The following is a 22,627-nucleotide window of genomic DNA, read 5'->3' as shown; positions in this document are numbered from 1 at the left end:
ATGTGGATCTGCAGTTGTGCCACAGCTCTGAAAGGGAGCTCCAGGAAGACTCCTGATAATAAAAGATCTACCTCTGGAGCAGGGCAGTATTCCTTCTCTAGAACCACTTTCTCCAAAAGAGGTTTCTACTGTTAAGCAAGAGAGGGAAAAATAAAGGCTGTGTTTGAGACTGAGGTGCGAGCAATGGTGTTTACAAGAAACAGCCTGGTATGCATCTAGTGACTGTTAGAACCATTCCCAGAACAGTCAGCCTTAAACACATTCTCCAGCCCAGAGAAATACTGCAAGCTTAGTCTCCTTTCAATAATTTTCTGAGTCAGTGTGCTTGGCTCCCAACAATTCCGTTAGAAATTAAATGGACAAAAAGCAGTGGGGTGTCATAGTTACAGACGGCATTCCTGGCTCTGCTAACAGCTAAGAAAGACCAGCATCTTAAGAATATGTATCCACAGTTGTGCTTTCTGCAATTAAGTGCAGCCCAGTAATTGCATTAATCCCTACTGCACATCTTTCCTACTCTGCTGTGACCATCATTAAGAAACGTGAGGTCAGGTATCAGAGGCATTTGCTCTTTCTCATCCTTCTGGGAAATCCTTGGAGCTGCTGGGAGCCAGCTGAAAAGGCACAGCAGGAGGAGTCTGAGCACACAATGGGTTTGTTTTGTGCCCTGTGCCCACCAGGCAAGGAGGAAGCCATTGCTGCTTACCAGAAATGGCTGTTAGTGTATATGGTCTAGTGAACAACATCAGCAGTTGGAAAGGAGTGAATCTGGGTCTCTGAACAGGGAGAAAATAATTCTTCCTTGTTGGTAAACACAGTCTGATGACAAAGAACACTACTAGTCTGTTGATTCTGACTCCCTGAAAACAGAATAATAAAGACAAGATATCACAGTATTTTCTCAGATGGGCACTCTGGCCCTAGGGGCCTCAGGCTCCTGAGCCCACCACGGTAGCAGGGAGGAGTGGGTGCAAAGCCACCTAGTAGTAGGTGTCAGTAAACGCACTGATGCTGTTCCAGGTATCGAGAATATCTGGGAGGCAACTGAAAGGCAGGTGGCAGGCATGCTCTATCACAAGTTCAAAATGCCCCCAAGTTGTCTCCCTAACAAGGGCACAGTGCTGGGTCTTGGGCTGGCATCTGCATGATGAGCCCAGTTGCTGTCCAGAGGACAGGGACTTTCTGAAATAGGAAAGTGTTCAAAGTTGAGAGCTATTCAGCCACTGAGAGGCACAATTGATCCCGGTAGAATAAGACCAGAAGGAAACCAGAAGGCAAGAAGTTGAAGGCTTTGTTCTTACCATAGTTCCTAAGCAGTCCCAGCACACTTTGGCCTCTGAAAATACACCCATGTATATCCCAGTATGTCACTATTGCTGCCCTGTGCTTCCCTGCTGAATGGCAACATCAGCACAAGGAAGTAACCAGTACCTGTTAGTAACCAGTAACCCCCTGCTGCCCCCTCCCTGCCCACTCCCCAGCACTACTGGGTTGTGAGCCCTGCCAGCTGCCATCAGATGGGGAGCCCTGTAGTTACAGCTCCATTGTGCCCAGGATCAGCAGATACCTCCCTGTGCCAGCAGACTGTGCCTCCGGTGGTTCTGGGACACCAGTGTTTTCAGAGGGAAAAGCCATCCCTCTTATGACTTCAACCAGTCCAGCTTCCCCCAAAACACCAGGGAAAATACATTTTTCATGGGAAAATGCCACAGCAATGGCAATCATTTTTATTCCTATGAATATCAAAAGACCAGATTCCTTGAAATCAGTCAGGCTGGGTACAATGCTCCCAATTCAAGTGACACCCGTGTCTTCCTAATGTCAGTGATCAGCAACAACTTCCTTGGCCACACAGGGGTGACACGTTTCCTCGGGCACTGACACACACTGGGGCACCTGCAACAGCCATTTCTTTTCAGAGCACATGGAGCCAGCAACAGGAGCTCTGCCCACTGTGGGAAGGACAGGGAGCAAGTAAGGCAATACAGTGCTGGGAAAGCTGTACCCAACACTTTCCCAGCCAGAAAACACTTTTGTGCCTTAGAGCTCTGACAGGAGCAGCACAAGGCCCAGCCCAGCCTCTTGCTGTGTCGCTATAAACTCATTTCTCCTTGGGACAGATGGTCTTTCTTCCTCTCAGTGATCAGACAGCAGGAAAGCTTCCTTTGTGGAAAGCAACCAGTGCAAAAGCCTTCAGCTCCTATGGCTTCCACGCCTGTTATACTGTGGAGGCAGCCAAGCTCTGAGACTCTTTGACACATGCAGAAATGTGCTGGCAAGCAAGGAGTGCCTGACAGCAATGCTCCCAAAATGTCTGCACCATGCAATAGGGATGGCAGAGTCCTTAGCGAGAACTAGATGAGCTGCCCCAGCCCCAGAGTAGCAAAGCCATCTCCTCAGCACAGCCCCCAGCTCCCTGCTGCCATCAGCACGCACTTGCAAGCTTTTCTGCTAAGGCAGCACAAGCTGTGGAGGCAAACCAGCCATACTAAGATCACTGTGAGTGCAAAGCAGTAGACAGCTAAGCAGACCCGAGAGCACAGTGCTGCTGAAACAGACGCTCTTGCTTCCTCCTCCAGCCACCACTTTCACAATGACCCCAAGCTGGAGGCTGGGTCAGTCTGGCTGGGTTGTCAGGCAGAAGATTATTCCTGCAAACCCCGATTCCAAATTGACTCAGTCTGCAGCCATGGAGTTAGAAGATTGGACTTAAGACTGGAGGAGCAAATCCTGTTAGCAGAGGCCTGCTAGTTAGGTCATTAGTTAGGTCACCATTCTGCCCCTGCACAACCAACATAGAAGCAGTTGCCACAGCCAGCACCCAGGAGTGAAGCAGAGCATAATCCTACCCCGAGAACATGGGTGATGGGCAAGGAGTGATTCCTGGGGCCTATGAGGCTTGGTCCTTGCCAAGCTGTGCCACAGCCTGCATGAGGTCCTGCACAACCAGGTCCACATCTGCACGGGTGGTGTCTCGTCCCACACTCAGCCTCAAGGCGTTCTGTGCTATGTCGCAGGGGATCCCACAGCTGAGCAGAATCGAGGAGGGCCTGAAACAAATGTGGGGATGAGTGGGTTTAATTTGAAGACCAAGAAAACGCATCACCAGACAGCCTCACAGAGCCCGAATAAGGATCACAGCTGTACAGATGCACTCCAGGAAAACCACTTGTTTTCCAAAGGCATCTGCACCACACAACTTGTTTCCCTGTGGCAGATCTGGCTTTTCTCCTCCAAGAAGGAAGCTCCCCAGTGTTCCCATGGCCTGGCAACTCTAGATGGCATTGCTGTAGATCAGCACAAAATGACTTTCTGTCCCCATATGCAATCAAATGAGTCCCTTGGGGACCCAACATGGGCTTGAGTGGATGAGTCAGACCCACACAGACATGAGGTAGATTCTATTATGGCAGTGCCAGGCACTGTGGAGCACTCCCACAGACAGACAAAATCATTCCCAGCAGCAGTCATGCATTCCAGCTGTGTTTCCTGCAATGACTTCCTTCACCCTCTCTAGAAAGCTTTGTGCTCCCTTTGCTGCAGGGCAGTGATGCCTACACCCACCCGCAGTCCTCTTCTCTGCCTTCTCTCCCACCCTTTCCCCTACAAATAGATGCCCTGCTAGGGTCAACTGCTTACCGATCTCCTTTCTCAGAGTGGCAGGCAGCCCCGACACTGGCGAGAAGGGTCTTACAGTTTGACAGCACCCTGCGCCCTGCAAGACACAAAAAACACAAGTCTCTCAGTGCCCCGTCTCCCTCTGAGACTCGCTGCCCAGCTAATCTCTATGCCCAAGCCGTGGCTGAGCTCCCATGTGTCTCAGGCATGCAGCATGTTGCAACACAATGGGGAAATCGGACGAAGGAGACATATGAACAGAGCTACCTTGAAGGCCTGAGCCCAAGATGGAGACATTGCAGGTATTGCAGAGTCGCTTGGAGCCTGTAAACTGGCTGTTGAAGTGGATCCTCAGCTTCCCAAAGGATGCCTGGAGAAATCAGAGGGCTGTGAGAACTCGAGCAGCTGTGTCCTGGTGAGGAGGTGGCTGGGCCAGAAGGACAGACTCACTCCCCCTCAGGGCTTTGCCCTCTGCAGGCTGAGACCCAGGAAGGGGAGAAACAACAGGAGCCAGATCTTCTCACCTCTAGCCTGGCCTCCAGGTAGTCCCGAACATCCCGCATGTGGGCTTCATAGGCCTCCCAGTTCCTGCTCACCAACTCTGCGGCCTGAAAAGACCCAGACAGGTTCTGTTAGTAACCTCCACACAGCTCCCTCCACATGCAGCCCCCTAGCATGCAACTGCAGCCCAGGAACAACCTCAGCAATTGCCAGACCTGCTGTGTCTCCCAACAGGTGCTCAGTGCCCCATGCAGCATTAGCTGTGACTGCCCCACTGCTAAGGAGACTGCAGGGCAAAGTCTGCAGTGTGTACTTTGAAGCAGCCTCTTAGGCTGGCACCAGAAACTCCCATCTCATTTTCCTGGAGTTCAACTCTTGCACTCAGTATGTCATTTTTAAAGACTGAGGAGTACAAAAGGCTCTGTCCATGCTGGCTTTGCCCGGCAGCAGCCATGAGGAACCTCTCACCTACCTCCAACTCACCTTGCCAAGGCCAGCAATCATTGGCGTGTTCTCAGTGCTGGAAAAGAAGAGTGAGCAGTGACTTATTTAGCTGAACCTTCTGGTCAACCCTCCAGTCTCAGGACACAAACACTCCCCAGACCGGACCCCTCACCACTGACAGGGAGCTCTCTGATGCAGCTGGGGACAGCTCATCCTATGGTTCCACTCATGCAAAGCCTGTACATGAAGCTCCCGCACACCAACCCATCTCCCCAACCCAGGGATGGAGATGGACAGTGCTGATACCTCAGCTCAGGCTGAGCAGCCCAGTGTAATTTTGCTGCTGAAGCCACCTTACCCTGGGCGGAAATTCCTCTCTTGCCCACCTCCAAAGAACATGGGGTGCAGTGGGGTGGTGGTGCCAGGACCACGCACGTACAGTGAGCCAATCCGTGGGCCATAGAACTGCACATAAAAAACAAAACCAAAAACTCAGTGAGCCTGCAGACACAGTGCCAGGTGCCCTGGTGACAGACAGCTGCCTAAACCAAACTGAGTGCACCTCAGAGCTGTCCTCAGCCCACAGTCACCTCCTGCTTTCCCTTCCAGACAGATCTCCCTGACTGGCAGGACCCCCTCCACCCAGCTCTGCTCAGCTTCTGGGGGATTTGCTGGGATCTCAATGTCTGGGATATTTGCAAACCCACAGCTGTGCCCTTCCAGCAATACTCTGCTAGTTGCCCTGGGCAGACCAAACAGAGACATCCACAAACGCAAATAGTGTCTGGGCCTCATGAGTAGGGCCATACCTTGTGCCCTACAACAGTGAGGTAATCCACTCCAAGCTCCTGCACGTCCACACGTCCCTTGCCAATCATCTGTGCTGCATCTGTGTGCACCAGGATCCTGGGCAGCCCCTCCACCGCTCTCCTCTGGTTGAGGGCACGGATATGCTGGCTCAGCTCTGCAACAGGCTGACAGAAAGGGAGTCCGCACCTGAGGAACCATTTCCTCTCCCTTATTAAAAACCCTTCCTGTCTGCATCCCATCCCACTTGCTGTCCAGAGACTCACCATGATGACCCCTGTCTCATTATTGGCCAACATGATGGTAACTAGGCAGGTGGTCGGCCGCACTGCAGAGAGAACATCATCTACCTCGGCCCGCCCGCTTCGTGGGGACACAGGCACAAAGGTGGCCTCTGCAAGATAAGACACAAGTCCCCAGGTTTGCTGGGAAGCCCCACAGCGCTGCTCAAACACTAATGAAGAACAGGAGGGCTGTGTGGGCAGCTGCTAAGCTGACAGTCCCGCAGCTCTTGGGTCAGTAGTGTCTAATGCCAGTCAGCTACCACACTCAGCTTGCAGAATTGTGGGCAGTGTCAGGAGTTTGTGCCATTTGAGGGCAGCTGTGGCCAAACACCCCCATCCCATCCCATCCCATCCCATCCCATCCCTCCCCCAGCACCCCACTCACCTGCCAGGCACTCCTTCACCAGCTGCTCCAGTGGCAGGCGGATGGAGTCGTGTTCCACGTTTGATGTCACGATGTGTGGCACGGCCTGGCCCTGGCTCTCTCGGAAGTACCTGAGGGCCGTATGGATGACCATGTTGTTAGCCTGGAGAAGGGAGGGCAGAGTTAGGACTCAGGGGATGTGCAGCACCTTTCTCCCGATCCTCCCCGCTCACAGACAGGGGCCGTTCACTGCCAGGTGCCCTCACCTCCGTGCCCCCCGAAGTGAAGACGATGTCCTCGGGCCGGCCCCCCACCAGCCTCGCCAGGCTCTCCCGGGCGCTCTCGATGAGCTCCTTGGCCTTCTTTCCTGCGGGACACAGCCCTGCAGCTCCACTTCCCGAGGCCCCGCGCCCAGCCCGGCGCCGCCCCCCGCGTTACCTGCAGGGTGGGAGCTGCTGGGGTTGCCCCAGGCCTGACGAGCCGCCTCGTCCATGGCCCGGGCGGCCTCGGGGGCCAGCGGGGTGGTGGCGTTGTGGTCCAGGTACACCCTGCGGCCGGCACAGCCCGCCGCCTCTCCCGGCTGTTCCGTCTCGGCGCCCATCGCCGTCGCACCCTGTAACCGCGGGGCGCTCACTCAGCTCCAGGCCGCAGCTCCACGTCCCCGCCCCCAGCTCCTCACACCTCACCCGCACCAATGGCGCCGCCCCCAGCCGCCCCCTCCCGCCAATCGCCCCCATTGGCTGCCTGACAGCAACACCCGCGCGGCAGCGAATCGGCGACCGCCTCCCTGAGCCCGTCAATCCGCCCGCCCCATTGGCCGAGGGCTCCCAAACTCGCGGGCCCCCATTGGCCCCTGGCAGGCGGCGCGCTCCTCGCGGCCAATCGGATACGGGCGGCGCCGCGCGGGACCCCGCCGAGCCTCCCGCCGGGGATCACGTGGTTGGGGCGTGGCCGCGCGCTCCCCGTGGCGCCGCTCCTCGACTCAGCCCAGCGGACCGGAAGGGGCGGCCGTCACGTGACGCGCACTTCCGCCCACCGGGGGATGAGCGCGCGCGGCGAGGGCGGGACTTCCGGGAGAGGGCGGGAGCGGCCGCGGCGCTGCCCCTGTCCAAGATGGCGGCGGCAACCTCCGCGCGCTCTCCTCGCTGTCTCGTGCGCAGGCTCCGCGGACCCCCCTCCAAGATGGCGGTGAGCCCCGGGGAGGGGAGGGGCCGGGCGGGCCGGGGGCAGGGCGGACGGCAGCGCGGACCCCCGCGTGGGGCTGCGGCACGAGGCGGCCGAGGCCGGGACGGGGCGGGCGGTGCCCGGGGGCCGCGCTCGGCTCCGCGCCGTGACTCAGCGCCGCGGGGGGGGCCGGTCCCGCGTCCCGGCCTCGGGCCTCGTGTCCGCGCTCGGGCCGCGATCGACGGGACGGGGAGGAGATGGGGGGGGGGGAACCGCGGCTGCGGCCTCGGGGTCGGGCGGGCCGCGCCTCGCGGCTGCGCGGGATCCGTGGGGCCGGGCCGGGCTTCCTGCATGGCCGGGAACGGCGCCAGGCACCGCGCGGGAGGGACGGGCCGCGGGCAGCGAGCGCTGCAACACGGGCCGCATCGGTGTGCGGCTGTTTGCAGCGTGAAGCGCCATTAAACGAAATTCGTGTAAACAAACGCGCTCTGTTCGACTTTAAACGCTGCGCAGAAGAGCGAAAGAGCCGATAGTGAGAGGGGCCGGGCTACCGCGGCGACCATCCAACTGCATCGGGCACGTTGGAAAATCCCCGATCTCATTGGTCTGAGCGCGTTTCCTCATCTGTTTGTCTGCGCTGCGGTAAAAAAATGCCTCGTCTCACTGCCATGTCTTCAATCGCTGTCTTACAGGTTATGTCATAACTCTGAGACAAACGCGCAGTGATGGAATCACTGGATACCGAGGTGAAAGCACGCAAGACTCTGGGAACTGTTGAGTATGTCGAGTCTTCGGGCTTCACCCAGGGGATCCTGCCGACAAAGAAGGATGTGGTACAGAACATGCTGTACCTGTTGCAGCCCAAACGAGCTGGCCAGGCCCAGCGGTCCAAAGAGGATGCGGCTCAGCTGCTGGCAGAGCACCTGCAGGAGCACTGGTTGGTTTGCAACTTGCATACCATCGGAACGCAAAGTATAAAGAAACTTATCCTCAAAATGTACGAGGAGTTTACCCGATTGTACCAGACCAGAAAGCAGAGGCAGAACCAGGCGTACACGGAGAGAGCAGACAAATTCAATGAGAGTTCTGAGAAGCTCTTTGACATCTTCTGTGTGGACACACACATGAGGAATAAGCTGGAGGAATACAGCGGGATAAAAATGACTGGCATCGAGTTGAAGTTCCTTGAAGATCAAAGAAGTGAAAGAAAAATGTACTATGAAGATTTCACAGACAAGCAGGAACTGAAAATGATGGAAAGAAGACAAAAGATACAGTGTCTGGAGCACTTCAGAAAGCTCGCCAGGGAAGAGAAGGAAGGAAACAAAGCAAAGGGAACGACATACAAAACCGATGAGCAGTCGGATGAAGGCACGAGTGTGGATGAGGCCTATCCTGTGGAGGAGGAGAACGGAGGGGCTCCAGCCTTCTCGCTGAGGGGCAGAAGGAAGCGCCGGTGCACTGCATGGTCTGCTGGTGCTGCGACTCCTGCTAGCGATGCCATGCCCCTGGAGTGCCAGCATATACGGATGAGCATCAGGAGAGTTAGGCCTGGGTTCTACGAGACTGTGGAGAAGGTAGAAAACTGCTAGTGTATGCCGCGGTCAGCAAGCAGAGCTGCTGGAGTACAGGGTGGCAATACACACGTTAGGCAAGTTTGAAATCCCACAATCAATTGGAAGCGATTGTTTGAGATCGCCAGCCAGAGCTCAGGAACATCCTGCCTCCAGAAGAACGCTGGGACAACAACAGCGGCAAGGACTAAAACATGTGAACTTGGAAGGATAAGTAATCGTCAACTAATGATGCAAAGGCTCCAAAATAGCAGATGGTCTAAGTCTATATAGCGTATAAACCTCTTCTTCCAAGGTCTTGTCCAGTGGGTTTTTGGAAGTCTCACCAATTCTGAGCCAGTGGTGGCCTAACAGGACTTTGATTTACTGCAGGGAAAAAACTTGGACTTGTTGCTGATAGAAAATTAATGTGCTGAAAAGCCCTCACTCCTGCTGACTTCAGTGGGAGGGAAGGTCGCTCAGCCCCTTTCAGCAGAATTGGCATTTCTGCAAGGAAGGAAGCTACTTTTCATGTGTGTTACTCAGTCCCAGAGAGGCGTCATAAAGGGATTGCTCTCCTTCTTGAGTAGGAAAAGAGGAAAAGAGAGATCAGGAGCCGTCTGAGTGCTTTGGCTGTAAAAACATTGATGATTCTGAATATTTTATTCTGGATTCTATGTTGACGATGTTTCCTTGATCAGGATAAACCTTCCTGCAATCAAATGAGTTTTAATATAAAATCTTTAAGCTAGGATCAGAGATGTGAATCCTAAATGAACTTATAGTTTTATCTTCTTGGGGAGAGGGGGGTGGTATTAATATAGAGGAAAGGATGCAAATTGCATTATTTAGTTTAAGATGGAGAAAACTTTATAAAATATTATCCTGTCGTCTTAGGATATAGGGAAGAAAAAAACCTTCCCATGTGTAGCTGTGGTATTTGCAGCAAAAGGCTCCTTAATCCGGACTCCCTTTTCCACCCCCTGTAGGTACGTGCCGACCAGCAGAGTGGAAGTGGTAGTTTTCCACCAAGAGTTTATTTGAGAAAAGTATGATCCTCTTGCCCACGTGTATCTTAAGCAGTGACATGTCTGTGGTTTTAGATATATGCAGTATGAGGGTATCTGCCATCTTTAGTTAAGGTTGCTTTACTGGTGTTTAAATACAAGAGTTGAAATCATACAAAACCCAGCGCTGGAAATCTCCCTGGTGAGATGCCCAGACCTTGCCAGATTACATTGAAAAAAACAAACAGAAAGAAGCAAGTCTCTGTCCTCAGAAACACTCTGATAGAAAAGAGCTCAAACTTGCCTGGTTTTCAAATTTACCTTTCAGTGTGAACATTTCCCCACTCCAGTATCTCAGCTTTACCCCGTTTCTTTCCTCAGTGTCCTGCATATCATTTTACTGATTATTAACTCGCACTGTTTCATTCTTTAGCTTTTGCTTCCTTTAACAATAAATGCATGTACAAATAATTTTGACAGTTCCTGTTACTTTGATGAATCAGTTCTTGGACTGCTTTGAAGTCCTATGCCAAAGGAGGAATGAAACGCAAATTAGCTGTTCAGATTTAGGTGCAGCAGAGCTAGGAAGCAAAGGAGGCAGCAGCAGCCTTTGGCCCCGCTGCTTAGTCAGGCTCCAACTGCATCCACTTTGTCCCTCCTCCTGAGGACGGATCTGTCCGGCTCTGAGCGATACATCGGCTTCCCAGGGAACTTGCTCATTAGTAATTGCCGGGATCCTTATTGTGTGTCTGACGAGTTCTTGGTAAGTTGCTCCAAAATATTTAGTGAACTCAGTGTATTCTGCATCACTCTTAGTGTTGTTACAGGTTTGATAGCACGTGCCCGCGTTCTGCAACACCCTTCAGCCTCCTCTGCTTGAGAGATTGCAGCCCTCTCCTCTCTGACGTGCTTCACTGACTTCCCCTTGCAAATTATGTCACGTTGAAACTATTTGCCTTCCAGCCCTGAGATGCTGGACTCTAGCCTCTCACTGGGCTTCTACACCAGCAGCTCTGTTTCAGCAGGGAATATAGCTAAGCTCGGACCTCGCAGAATTAGAGTTTTTTTAAATAACTGCTGTAAACCCCCCCTTTATATTACAGATATAGCTGATGGTATAAGTGCTAATGTGTAAAGTAAACCCGACAGGGCTGAACAGAATACAGAACATGGCTGTACAGTGCTTTACGATTTTCAGGGATTCAGGGAATTTAAGGTTGTCAAATCTGACTTCCTGTATACCACAGGGAACCGCATTTCATTCAGAAGCCCCGTACTCAGCCTACCAATTTCAGTTCAGCCGATGTGTCTTACAGAACGCCGAGGTGGAGACGTCAGAAGTCTGCTGCCTTCCTCAGTGAGACACTTGTTTGTCACCTTTGCTGTGTAGAGAGAAAAGAAAAGAGATGACCGTATTGTAGGCTGTGATTTGTTTCATGACATCTTGTACAGGCTGAGCAATGTTTATTGCATTTAAATCATGTTTGTTTCTTAACGGTTTGACTGTGGATAGAGCCAAAGCCTGGCTCTGTTTCTGCTGCAACAGGGGGAAGATTTCTATAATGATGTATTCTGATTACTTTTCATTGGGACCATGGTGCCTTTTTAATCAGGACAGTAAATCTTGTCCCAGGATTCTGTACTTTTGTACGTTAACGGTTGTTGACTTTCCTTTTTTGGTGTGTCCCAAATAAATTAATATAACATACTTTTGGGCTTTTGTTTCTTCTTTCTAAAGGGGGAGGAAAGAGGAAGCTGAAGCTGAAATAAATCTCTGCTACACTCTCCCTACCAGGCTCTTGCAGGAGCAGCTGCAAAGCATGCAGGTGGATCTGCTTTCATCTGGACTGCTCGGGGCAGCGGTAGGAAAGCCTCTAGAGATAGGAGGAGAGTCTAGAAGCCCCACATGGAGCCTGTTTCCCAAATGCTGGAGCCTGCAGCAGCAGAAGGTAAGGGGAGAGGGCTGAAATTTTTGCACCTGGTGGCAGCGTTTCACTTTGGCTGTCTGCGTGCTTCAGGCACCGAGAGATCCATATCAGAGAGCTTCTCCTTCCTGGCAGAGATCTCGTGGTCTCACCCTCCGTGTAGGTTCCTCTTTCTGCCTGCTCTCTCTTGACTGTGATTCAAGGACGTGTTCAGAGGATTCTAAGAGATGAGCGCAGGGCAGGCGGTGTCTGAAAGATGCGGGGGAGTTCTTTGCAGGACCTTGGTGGGAAGGAAATGGGGAAGGAAGAAATGGTGAAAATGGCTCCTTTACTTCACCAGCTTTTCATGGGGGGGAGGGATTGGAGATGCATGCAGGAACTGCAAGGAATCCTGATGGATGTGGAGGTGCTGATTTAACTGGGTGCTTGTGGAAAACATTTTCAGCAGCTGCAGCTGGATGGTACATAGGAATGGTGCTCCCCTGTCTTAAAACCTGTACTTTGATTTTTGCAGGAGGGAGTACTGCAAAAAGGACATCCTGAAACCTGAGTGTGGCCAGCCTCCGCTGCACGCCAGCCCCTAGCCCACAGACCCTGGCAGGGCTGCTGCCAGCCCCAGGCAGTGTCCAACTCCTCTCTGCAAGCAAGAGCTGACCTTTCATAGCCTTTGAGCTGCCTAGGTCTGCTCTAAGCAAGGTATTACAGAAATAGCCATCCCATCTCCCAGTAAGTACGTGCCTCTTCATGTGGCACCTGGCAGACCCTGCTCTGCATCCTGCCTAGCATCTCAGAGGCTCAGCACTGCTGAGCTGGCTGGATGTGAAAAACAATCTGTCTGTGATTCAAAGCACAGCTGCAGTCACAAAGTTGGAATTCAAAACAAGTCTGGTCAAGCCCAGCATGCAATGTGCTGTGGGCACACAGCTCTCAGCTGTGCTTGGCAGCACTCATGCAGGAGGGAGCGCCTCTTTGTAGCTGTGGGTGTGAGGGCTGCCCCTGCAGTGCGTGTCACAGCCTTGTCTTGGAGGTGCTGGGCAGCTTAATGAAGGTTGAGGGTGACAGACTGGGAATGCAGGGTGCAACATGGGGAAGCAGTACAGGCACAGCACCTGCCTGACCCTTTTACCACAGCTACCAGGGCAAGGGAAAAAATTGCTTTGAATCCTGAGAAGTGCTTTGGGGAAAGAGTTTCTTCAGGTGAACATGTTAATTTATTAACCAGAAATGGATGAGGGTATTTCCTGTCCTAGTGGAGGGTGTTGTCTTGTTATTCTTCTTGAGTTTCTGGACAGCGGCCACCATCTCCTGGCAGAGATTTGTATGCAGCAGAGCCATGCTGCAGTCCAGGCACATCTGACCCTTGGGCTGCACACAGCCCAGCATAGCTCACACTGCTGCTGTGCCATTGTGGCTGTCCTGGGACACAAGGAGGGCACGGTATTTGTGCTGACAAATAATGCAGCACTGTGCTTAATTTGCAAGAAAATCGTGTCAACTTTGAAAGACTGCAACTTGAAAGGACATTGTGCAGAAAGGTGCTGCCAAATTCAATGCATATCGAGGACTGCTTTGTAAAGACAAAACAGAACTGAACAAAGGCTGCCATCTCAACTACATACCTCTAAAAAAAATTAAAACTCAGGTGGGCTGTTACAAAAGCTTAGTGATGTGGTAGCAAAGCTGATTGCAAAGAGCTCAAAACCACTGACAGCGAGTTTATTAAGTGATGTATCTGCCATGCCTGCCATACCGTGCAGTGCATCCTGATTGAATAGAGGGATTTCTCTAACATCGCTTTGTCCCACCTGACTGGCCAGGTGAGCTGAAGAAACAGGAAAATCTATCTGAGGAAATTTGGAGAGTAAAGCTGCTGATTTCCAATGTTTTGCTTTGGCAATAGATAAAAATACTCATTGCTGCAGGTATGGCTCAATTTGCCACTTTCATCAGAGGTATTAATAACAGATACAGTATCACTGAAGTAACAGCTTTGGTGCCACTGGAAACATAACTCAATCTCTTGATTTGTATGAAGCAGTAAAAAATGACATTAAAAAGTGTTTCTCTCCTACTTTTGTCAGCATATCTGGTGCAGCTCCTGGCAATAGTTGGTAAAAAAGCAACAACCAGGGACTTACATGATTAATAGGAGATAATGGAACTGCTGTCAGCATCTCATGTTTGATGAAATATCACTGCAAGTCAAGAAAACTTAAGTGCAAGAGCTTTAAAAATGGGCAATATGGTGCAAATTGCCATCAAAGTGGTGGAGTTCATAAAGCCCAAGGGACTGAATTGTGGTCAGTTCCAAGAGATCTTCAAAAGAATGGATGCTGATCATGGGGACGTCATTTCTGAAGGAAGGAAGGTGGCTGGGTGGGGGTGAAATGCAGAAATGATTTGTTGAAATGAAACCAAACACTTTATGGAACCCAAAGGGGAATTCGTACCACAGCATGAAGACAGGTGGCTCATGTTCAGCATTTGTGGCGGGTTTGACCACTCATTTAAATGAGTTATATGTGTGCCTTCAGGGTGAAAATGAACTCACCTGCGCTGTTTCAGACAATAGCAGTGTTTTAAATGTCACAAATTATGGCAAACTCAAATCATGGCAAATCATTTTATGAATTCTGATACACTGGATAAACACAGTCCTGTGAATAGCAAAACATACGCACCTGTGCATTCCATTTTAATTAAGCAATTTGGGAATGGTTTTCTTTTTTTTTGGTATATTTGCAACTCCAGTTTCAGTAGAGATAAATACATTACGTGTGAATTTCCCAATGGAATACATGGAGTTGCAGTCAGACATTCAACTCAAAGAAAAAAATGGTCATGTCTTTTTCCCTGACTTCCATAAGCAAAAGGGAAATAAGAGAAATACCCCTTGATTCACAACGAGGTCATTGCTTTTTGGCACCATAGGAGCTTCTGAATGATTATTGCCAAGGATGAGCACAGGAAGATGAACAACATTAGACCAAAAATCTCTGATGAGCACTGGGAGAGCTCACTGGGACCAGCAACCATGGGCCAGCCTGAGGCGTTAGTTCCACGACAGACATCCCACTAGCTTTGTGTCTTTGTTGCTCTGTTTTTATGTTTTAATTTAAATATATATATATAAATTTTGTTACATATCTACATTATCTCTAACATGCATTCTCTATGCGGCCCAAGACAATTCCCATTTGCTCATCGTGGCCCAAACAAGCCAAAAGGTTGGACAGCTGTGCTGTACTTACAGATATCCTTACCCACACCACCTTGCTCTTCACAGTGGGGATGGTTCCCTGGCGGTCCCATTTCTGGTCCCACTTGCTCTGGGCTGGCTATGTAAGCAGCATCAGGTGCTGCCCTGCAGCGTAGGGATGGCTGTGCACAGCACCTGCAGCAGGGTCAGGGCTCTGGATAGCAGCTGGAAACCTCTGCTGGGGCAGTCCCAGGCTCCTGGGAATTGGGAGGGTAGCCTTGGAGCTTTCCTTTTATGGTCTCCTGGGATGGAGCAACCAAGTCTTCACCCCCAGGCTTCTTTATGCGAGGCACTCACAGAGTGCCAGTTCCCTGCCCCCCTGGCTCCTGGCACTTCCAGTGAAATCGCTTCATTGCTCAGTTTCCCATAGCAGACAATTACAGGTAATCCCCCATTTGTGTTACCCTTGTCATTTTGACATGCTGCATTACAGCACCTTTCCCCTTTGGTAACTGCACCTAGACATATTTGTGCTTTCTTCAGCATCAGCACTTCTCCTCTGGGTGTTCATCCGCTGCTGTGCTTCAGCTGGGTACGTGCAGGAGGTGCTGTGCAGGAGGTATGACCACAGCAAGCACTTTTGTCCCTCTCTTGCAGAGCACTGCTTCTCACATTTAGCTGAGTTTCTGGATGAGAGGTGCTGTGGAAAGTCCAGAAATTTTGGGATGATGGCTGTCTGACCGCAGGGACAGGGAGGTGGGGGCTGCCTGTAACAGCAATTTGCCTCATTCCACCTCCTCAGCCCTCCCGGGGTTCTCACTGTGACGCTGGGTGTCCTTCACCATTAGTGGTGGCTGACACCGCACCACGTGGCCTTGGCCAGAAATGAGTGGGGCTGTGGGAGCTGATGAATTTCCAGCCACCAGGTTGGACCTTAAAGGGAGCGTCGTGGCTGGATGCTGGGCTGTGGCAGCATGGCTGGGCTGGGGTTGGACAGAGACCTGCGGCACCTGCTGAAACTGCACCGCACGGAGATCGCCATGGCGGTGGATGATGTCTTCCCGCTGCTGCACGGCCTTGCTGACCACGACATCGTCCCTGAGCACATCTTCAAGGTGAGGCCGTGCGGGGGGAAGAGCAGTGTGAGGCCACACTGTGAGGGCTGGCTGGTGGCACTTGCATGTGTGTCCATTGTGTCCGTGGTTGTCGGCGGCATCGGCAGGAGACGCTGAGCCAGACAGAGCGAGAGGGCTCCCACCGTGCGTTCCACACGCTGCTCACCTGGCTGCTGGGCCGCGATGCTGCTGCCGTCCGTGACTTCTGGGCTGTCCTCTTCAAGGACTACAACCTGGAGCGCTACACCCGGCTCCGGCCCCTGCACAGCACCTTCCCCACAGGTAGGAGGCCAGGCTGGAAGGGTCAGCACCCTCAGGGGCTGCACACAAGCAGTGGTCTGACTGTGCCTGTCTCTCTCCTTGCTGCAGAGGTAAACCTTGGGCAGCTGCGCAGCAGCACACACCCGTCCCCCAGCCCCATGGCACTGGCCCCACACAGACCCCAAGGCAAGAGAAAAGCCCCTGAGGAGCGGGACGGGGCCCGGGTGGCACAACCCTCACCACAGCACACCGCCAGCCCTGGTATGGAGCCCTAGCATGGGGTGTATGTGAGGAAGAGATGGAGGGGGGCACTCATGGGGTCAACACCGGTGACACCCCCCCCCCCCCAACACCACTAGGGCTCCTGGCAAAAGCAAAGACTGTGAAGAAGCCAGAGAGTATGGACACTCCACGCACACCCCGTACCAGCGGTGAGTGCCAGTCCCTCCAGCACCTGGGGGGGACAAGCACAGGCACAGATTTCTCCTCAGAGTAATACCAGTTGTATGGTGATAGTCTGGGTGAGGCCACTAGGAGCCCCAGAGCTGCCAGGCTGGGCAGAGGAGTGAGCTGGGCAGAGGAGTGAACTAGGGGCAGCAATGGGGCAGTGTTTGCCTGTGCACTTGTTGGGGCCATAGTAGAGGCCTTAGGGCTGGCTGAGCCCTCTGCCCACAGGCCTCCAGGCTGCCTCAGTGCAGAGCGCAGTCATGGTGGCAGCCAGTGAGGTGCCTGTCACGTGTGGGGCTATGAAGGGAAAGCATGTCCTCATCAGACACACTCAGGAGCTGGGTAAGTGCAGGCATGGGGCAGCCCCCAGCTTGCCAGATGCTAAGTTTCAGCCCCCAAATCAGGAGCAGCCCTTCTTGGGAAGGCCCCCAGAGATGGACAGGGGTGACAGAGATGGCACCTGCTGGAGCAGCGCTCCCCTTTCTTCCAGGCAGTGCAAAGGCAGGCAGCAGAACCAGGGACGAGCTCTGTGTCCCAGCTGCTGGTGACGAGCTGGGGGCCAGGAATAGAAGCCGCAGCCTGAAGCCTGCTTCTCGACCCAGGGCACCCCAAAATGTATGGTCCCCACTCACCAACACACACCCTTACAGCCACACAAACCCTCATAGCAGCAGGGGCCTTCCAGCTGATGGATCCCCAAAGCACCTTGTTTCACAGAGCGGGGAGATGTGTGTGACCACCCAAGGCCAACTGCCAGCAGCTCCTGTGTACAGCCAGGAACCTGCACCCTACCAGGTGAGCCCAAAAGGCAGACTGAGGCCATTAGGGTGCTCCAGATACATCCTTCTGCACTGACCCACTACAGGCAGCCTGAGGCTCAGCCATCTCGCTGTCACTGGGATTCAACATACCCAGATACATTCTGGGTATTGTGTTTGTGATGGGAGGTGACGGGATAGGAGGTGCCAAGATCCCCTGCAGCCTGGGTGCGTCAGTGAGCCCCTGTATCCCCACCTTTGGCAGGACAACGAGGATGAGTGTGCAGTGTGCGGAGACGGTGGCGAGCTCATCTGCTGCGATGGCTGTCCCAGGGCCTTCCACCTCCCCTGCCTGGTGCCCCCCCTACCTCGTGTCCCGAGGTGAGCCCCGTGTTGGGATGGGGCTCCTGTGTGCCTCATGTCTCTGCTGCCCCTCACTGCTGTGCTGGGGTTGCGCAGTGGGACGTGGCAATGCAGTTCATGTGTGGCCAAGCCCAGCCAGCTGCAGGAGGCAGAAACGGCTGCAGAGCAGCTCCCTGCAATCCCAGAGAAGGAGGAGCACAGTGCCCAGCCAGGAGGCAGCCACGGGAGCACCTGTGGTCGCTGTTTCTCCAGGATCTCTGCACCCCAACACTGCCCTACACGTGATGGGGACCCTGGGTGAGTCCCCTCCGCCTTTCCCCACATCAAACCTCTCCATTCCTTCATACTGCTCAGGGTTGTGAATACCTTGTTGGCTTGCAGAGGTCTGTGGCTTTGCAGCTCCTGTGCAGGCACCCCAGAAACAGGCAGCCGGGAGAGCACCACAGCTGCTGGAGACCACGCGCTACTGGCAGCAAAGGTAGGTACACCCAAAGCCAGTAGCACTGCAGGGAATCCAGGAGATGATGGGTAAAGGTGCTTGGAGGAAAACCAAAAGAGAAGAGGCCAAGGGACAAGGGATGGTGGCTAGGGGAGAGAAAGGACAGCTAGAGATAGAGGTGATGCTGAAGCTGTGATGGAGGGGGAATAGCACAGGCCAGGGGCTCAGACCCTGACCTCCAGTCCATGGAGGACAGAGACGAGCACAAAACCTAAGATGGGGGTGACACATCTCCTCCCACAGCTGGAGAATGGCTCAGCGAGCAGTGACCACATATCAAGCAGGGAAGAGCTCGATGCCCTCCTGAGTGAGGTAAGACACAAAGAGAACATCCAGTGCATATTCACAGGGGATTATTTAATGCATAGAAAAGCTACAGAGTAGGTCAGTGGATTATGGAAAGAAAGAAGAGAAACATGGCAAGCCAAAAAGGATGAGAATAAAGAGAAAATGGACACTGACGATCAATGGGTGATCCAACAGGGAACCTGGGATGGGATCCTGCAGTGGGCATTCCAGAGCATGGCACGGCCCCTTGCAGAAACACACGGGCTATTTAACTAGTGTAAGCGGCAGTCATGGAAGACAGTGCCAGACAAGAAAATGGAAAGAAGAAAAGACGAGAAAAAATGAAAATAAAAGCAAAATAAAGACCTGAAAAAACACAAAAGATAAAGCAAAATAAATCAATTGTAGAACCAAGAGGGAAAAAAAAAAAAAAAAAAAAAAAAAAAAGGCATGAGAGAACAAAAGCTCTAAACAGAAAAGATACGGTATCCGGCACCCAGCACAACTGAGCACAAAGAAAAAAAAAAGAGAGACCACAAGGCCACTGCAGCGCGACTGCCCGACCCTTAAACCCCCAAGGGGAAAAGCAAAAGCCTACAGCACCCGGTATTCCCAGGAGGTCTCCCATCCAAGTATCCAAGTACTAACCAGGCCGACCCTGCTTAGCTTCGCGAGCTTCAGAATCGAGATCGGCGTTACCCCCGGGTGGGATGGCCGTAGGCACCTGCCTGCTCCTGCTCAGGCCTCTTCCAGCTGCACGCCATCAGCCAAACCTGACAACACTAATACACTACTGCACCTACAGACACACAGCCCTCGTGGAAGCACTGAAGCCTCCCGGGAATCACGCAAAACTCTCCTACCTCAACGCACACATCCACAAAACTAGAACCAACGCCTCAACGGCCCACCTACCACGGACAGCGACACGCACGCTACGCTACGACCAGGGCAACGTAGATACAGACAACACTGCTTGCCGACCAACTCGTGCACACAAGCTTCACAAGCACAGCAACGCACTACATCTGACTGCAAACACTCACAAGACATCCCCACCAAAACAGACACAGAGTTTGTCTCCCAACGCCCAGCACCAATACGCCCCTTGCGATCCGTGTCACAGGGCCCCCAGAGGAACCACAAGGCACTGTAGCGCGACTGCCCGACCCCGAAGGCCCCAAGGGGAAAAGCAAAAGCCTACAGCACCCGGTATTCCCAGGAGGTCTCCCATCCAAGTACTAACCAGGCCCGACCCTGCTTAGCTTCCGAGATCAGACGAGATCGGGCGTTACCAGGGTGGGATGGCCGTAGGCACCTCCTGCTCCTGCTCAGGCCCTCTTCCCAGCTGCACGCCATACCAAAACCCAACACGCTAGCACGATACTCACCCTAAGACACACAGCCTCCTGTCAACACCAAAGCCTCCGGCACACCCAACTCTACGCACCTCAACCACACATCTGCAAAGCATCAACCAACCCTCGCAGCGTCTTACCACGGACAGCGACACGCATCCTACACACGAACCAGGGCCAATAAGCTTACTGAATGCCATGCAGGTCCGACTCAGGCACCACATGTGACTAACACGCAGGCACGCACACACACCTGACTGCAAACTCTCCCCAAGACACCAAAACAGGCCCGGCGCCCCTCTCCCACTGCCCAGCACCAATACACCTCTCCTGAGCCGTGATACAGCCCCTAGAGGACCCAAAGCGCCACTGCAGCGCGACTGCCCGACCCTTAAACCCCCAAGGGGAAAAGCAAAAGCTACAGCACCGTTAATTCCAGGAAAGGTCTCCCATCCAAGTATCCAAGTACTAACCAGGCCCGACCCTGCTTAGCTTCCGAGATCAGACGAGATCGGGCGTTACCAGGGTGGGATGGCCGTAGGCACCTCCTGCTCCTGCTCAGGCCCTCTTCCCAGCTGCACGCCATACCAAAACCTGACACACTAATACACTACTCACCCTAAGACACACAGCCCTCGTGGAAGCACTGAAGCCTACGGGACACGCAACTCTCCCTACCTCAACCACACATCCACAAAACTAGAACCAACCCTCACGGCCCCATACCAAGGACAGCGACACGCACGCTACGCTACGACCAGGGCCACGTAGATACAGACAACACTGCACCCCCTCAGACCAAACCAGTGGCAACACAAGCTGCACAAGCACACGCACGCACATACATCTGACTGCAAACACTCAACAAGACACCAAAACAGACACAGAGTTTGTCTCCCAACGCCCAGCACCATACGCCCCTTGCGATCCGTGTCACAGGGGCCCCCAGAGGAACCACAAGGCCACTGTAGCGCCACTGCCCCGACCCCGAAGGCCCCAAGGGGAAAAGCAAAAGCCTACAGCACCCGGTATTCCAGGAGTCCTCATCCAAGTACTACCAGGCGCCGACCTGCTTTAGCTTCCGCAGATCAGACGAGATCGGGCCGTTACCAGGGTGGGATGGCCGTAGGCACCTCCTGCTCCTGCTCAGGCCCTCTTCCCAGCTGCACGCCATATCAAAACCCAACACGCTAGCACGATACTCACCCTAAGACACACAGCCTCCCTGTCAACACCAAAGCCTCCGGCACACCCACTCTACGCACCTCAACCACACATCTGCAAAGCATCAACCAACCCTCGCAGCGTCTTACCACGGACAGCGACACGCATCCTACACTACGACCAGGGCCAATAAGCTACTGAATGCCCTGCACCGGTCCGACTCAAGGCACCACATGTGACTAACACGCAGGCACGCACACACACCTGACTGCAACTCTCCCCAAGACACCAAAACAGGCCCGGCGCCCCTCTCCCACTGCCAGCACCAATACACCTCTCCTGAGCCGTGATACAGCACCCCTAGAGGACCCAAAGCGCCACTGCAGCGCGACTGCCCGACCTTAAACCCAAGGGGAAAAGCAAAAGCCCTACAGCACCCGGGTATTCCCAGGAGGTCTCCCATCAAGTACTAACAGGCCCGACCCTGCTTAGCTTCCGAGATCAGACGAGATCGGGCGTTACCGGGTGGGATGGCCGTAGGGCACCTCCTGCTCGCTGCTCAGGCCCTCTTCCCAGCCTGCAGCCATACCAAAACCCCAACACGCTAGCAACACGATACTCACCCTAAGACACACAGCCTCCTGTCAACACCAAAGCCTCCGGCACACCCAACTCTACGCACCCTCAAACCACACATCTGCAAAGCATCAACCAACCCTCGCAGCGTCTTCCACGGACAGCGACACGCATCTACACTACGACCAGGGCGCAATAAGCTACCTGATATTTGCCTGCACCGGTCCGACTCAAGGCACACATGTTGACAACACGCAGGCACGGACAACACACACCTGACTGCAAACTCTCCCCAAGACACCAAAACAGGCCCGGCGCCCCTCTCCCACTGCCCAGCACCAATACACCTCTCCTGAGCCGTGATACAGCACCCCTAGAGGACCCAAAGCGCCACTGCAGCGCGACTGCCCGACCCTTAAACCCCCAAGGGGAAAAGCAAAAGCCTACAGCACCCGGTATTCCCAGGAGGTCTCCCATCCAAGTATCCAAGTACTAACCAGGCCCGACCCTGCTTAGCTTCCGAGATCAGACGAGATCGGGCGTTACCAGGGTGGGATGGCCGTAGGCACCTCCTGCTCCTGCTCAGGCCCTCTTCCCAGCTGCACGCCATACCAAAACCTGACACACTAATACACTACTCACCCTAAGACACACAGCTCGGGAAGCACTGAAAGCCTACGGGACACGCAACTCTCCCTACCTCAACCACACATCCACAAACTAGAACAACCTCACGGCCCCATACCAAGGACAGCGACACGCACGCTACGCTACGACCAGGGCCACGTAGATACAGACAACACTGCTCAGACCAAACTCGTGGCAACACAAGCTGCACAAGCACACGCACGCACATACATCTGACTGCAAACACTCAACAAGACACCAAAACAGCCACAGAGTTTGTCTCCCAACGCCCAGCACCAATACGC

The 22,627-nt window shown here is 53.4% G+C and overlaps 3 protein-coding genes, 1 long non-coding RNA gene, 1 other non-coding gene and 3 pseudogenes across 7 annotated transcripts; 2 read left to right on the top strand and 6 right to left on the bottom strand.

The window, feature by feature from the left end:
* Window positions 1–1,689: 1,689 nt before the first annotated feature.
* On the bottom strand, window positions 1,690–6,721 carry SCLY (selenocysteine lyase). Of its 3 annotated transcripts, none has more exons than XM_015870996.2 (12): window positions 6,457–6,721; window positions 6,285–6,385; window positions 6,040–6,181; window positions 5,637–5,764; window positions 5,373–5,537; window positions 4,922–5,028; window positions 4,603–4,639; window positions 4,143–4,226; window positions 3,886–3,988; window positions 3,640–3,715; window positions 2,850–3,050; window positions 1,690–2,223 (listed from the first exon to the last, which is right to left on the bottom strand). In XM_015870996.2, the coding sequence occupies exons 1-11, from the start codon at window positions 6,617–6,619 to the stop codon at window positions 2,891–2,893; spliced, it is 1,266 nt and encodes a 421-aa protein (XP_015726482.1). In that variant the 5' UTR covers window positions 6,620–6,721; the 3' UTR covers window positions 1,690–2,223; window positions 2,850–2,890. The 3 variants fall into 3 exon arrangements, with proteins under 3 accessions (XP_015726482.1, XP_015726481.1, XP_015726483.1); XM_015870995.2 differs by having other exon boundaries at window positions 1,690–1,952; XM_015870997.2 differs by having other exon boundaries at window positions 1,690–1,896.
* A 278-nt stretch (window positions 6,722–6,999) lies between these two features.
* LOC107317856 lies at window positions 7,000–11,450 on the top strand. The gene is made up of 2 exons (XM_015870998.1): window positions 7,000–7,206; window positions 7,875–11,450. The coding sequence occupies exon 2, from the start codon at window positions 7,908–7,910 to the stop codon at window positions 8,772–8,774; it is 867 nt and encodes a 288-aa protein (XP_015726484.1). The 5' UTR covers window positions 7,000–7,206; window positions 7,875–7,907; the 3' UTR covers window positions 8,775–11,450.
* Window positions 10,557–15,037, bottom strand: LOC116653869. Its single transcript, XR_004308461.1, has 2 exons — window positions 14,931–15,037; window positions 10,557–11,947 (listed from the first exon to the last, which is right to left on the bottom strand). It is a non-coding gene; the product is annotated as an uncharacterized LOC116653869 (long non-coding RNA).
* A 758-nt stretch (window positions 15,038–15,795) lies between these two features.
* Window positions 15,796–18,712, top strand: LOC107317859 (autoimmune regulator-like). Its single transcript, XM_032446725.1, is given in 10 exon segments — window positions 15,796–15,981; window positions 16,089–16,263; window positions 16,351–16,503; window positions 16,602–16,673; window positions 17,180–17,233; window positions 17,375–17,484; window positions 17,713–17,828; window positions 17,907–18,107; window positions 18,192–18,288; window positions 18,451–18,712. Coding segments are annotated over 10 exon segments (1,380 nt in total). The 5' UTR covers window positions 15,796–15,822; the 3' UTR covers window positions 18,694–18,712.
* A 1,082-nt stretch (window positions 18,713–19,794) lies between these two features.
* LOC116653871 lies at window positions 19,795–19,913 on the bottom strand. Its single transcript, XR_004308465.1, has one exon. It is a non-coding gene; the product is annotated as a 5S ribosomal RNA (ribosomal RNA).
* A 457-nt stretch (window positions 19,914–20,370) lies between these two features.
* LOC116653885 lies at window positions 20,371–20,498 on the bottom strand (annotated as a pseudogene).
* A 1,046-nt stretch (window positions 20,499–21,544) lies between these two features.
* Window positions 21,545–21,661, bottom strand: LOC116653884 (annotated as a pseudogene).
* Window positions 21,662–22,135: 474 nt separating this feature from the next.
* LOC116653879 lies at window positions 22,136–22,262 on the bottom strand (annotated as a pseudogene).
* Between the last annotated feature and the right edge of the window lie 365 nt (window positions 22,263–22,627).

This window comes from Coturnix japonica, chromosome 9 (assembly GCF_001577835.2).
Source record: "Coturnix japonica isolate 7356 chromosome 9, Coturnix japonica 2.1, whole genome shotgun sequence".
NCBI classification, from domain to species: domain Eukaryota; kingdom Metazoa; phylum Chordata; class Aves; order Galliformes; family Phasianidae; genus Coturnix; species Coturnix japonica.
This window is presented reverse-complemented; position numbering and strand designations above follow the sequence as displayed.

What these genes read in the sequence shown, in the direction of transcription:
- SCLY (XM_015870996.2), bottom strand. Translation starts at nt 6,619, where the DNA reads ATGGGCGCCGAGACGGAACAGCCGGGAGAGGCGGCGGGCTGTGCCGGC. An exon ending in ACCTGGAGGCCAGGCTAGAG is followed by an intron (nt 3,989 to 4,142) that starts GTGAGAAGATCT and finishes TGATTTCTCCAG; the next exon opens with GCATCCTTTGGGAAGCTGAG. An exon ending in CTTGGGCTCAGGCCTTCAAG is followed by an intron (nt 3,716 to 3,885) that starts GTAGCTCTGTTC and finishes TGTGTCTTGCAG; the next exon opens with GGCGCAGGGTGCTGTCAAAC.
- LOC107317856 (XM_015870998.1), top strand. Translation starts at nt 7,908, where the DNA reads ATGGAATCACTGGATACCGAGGTGAAAGCACGCAAGACTCTGGGAACT.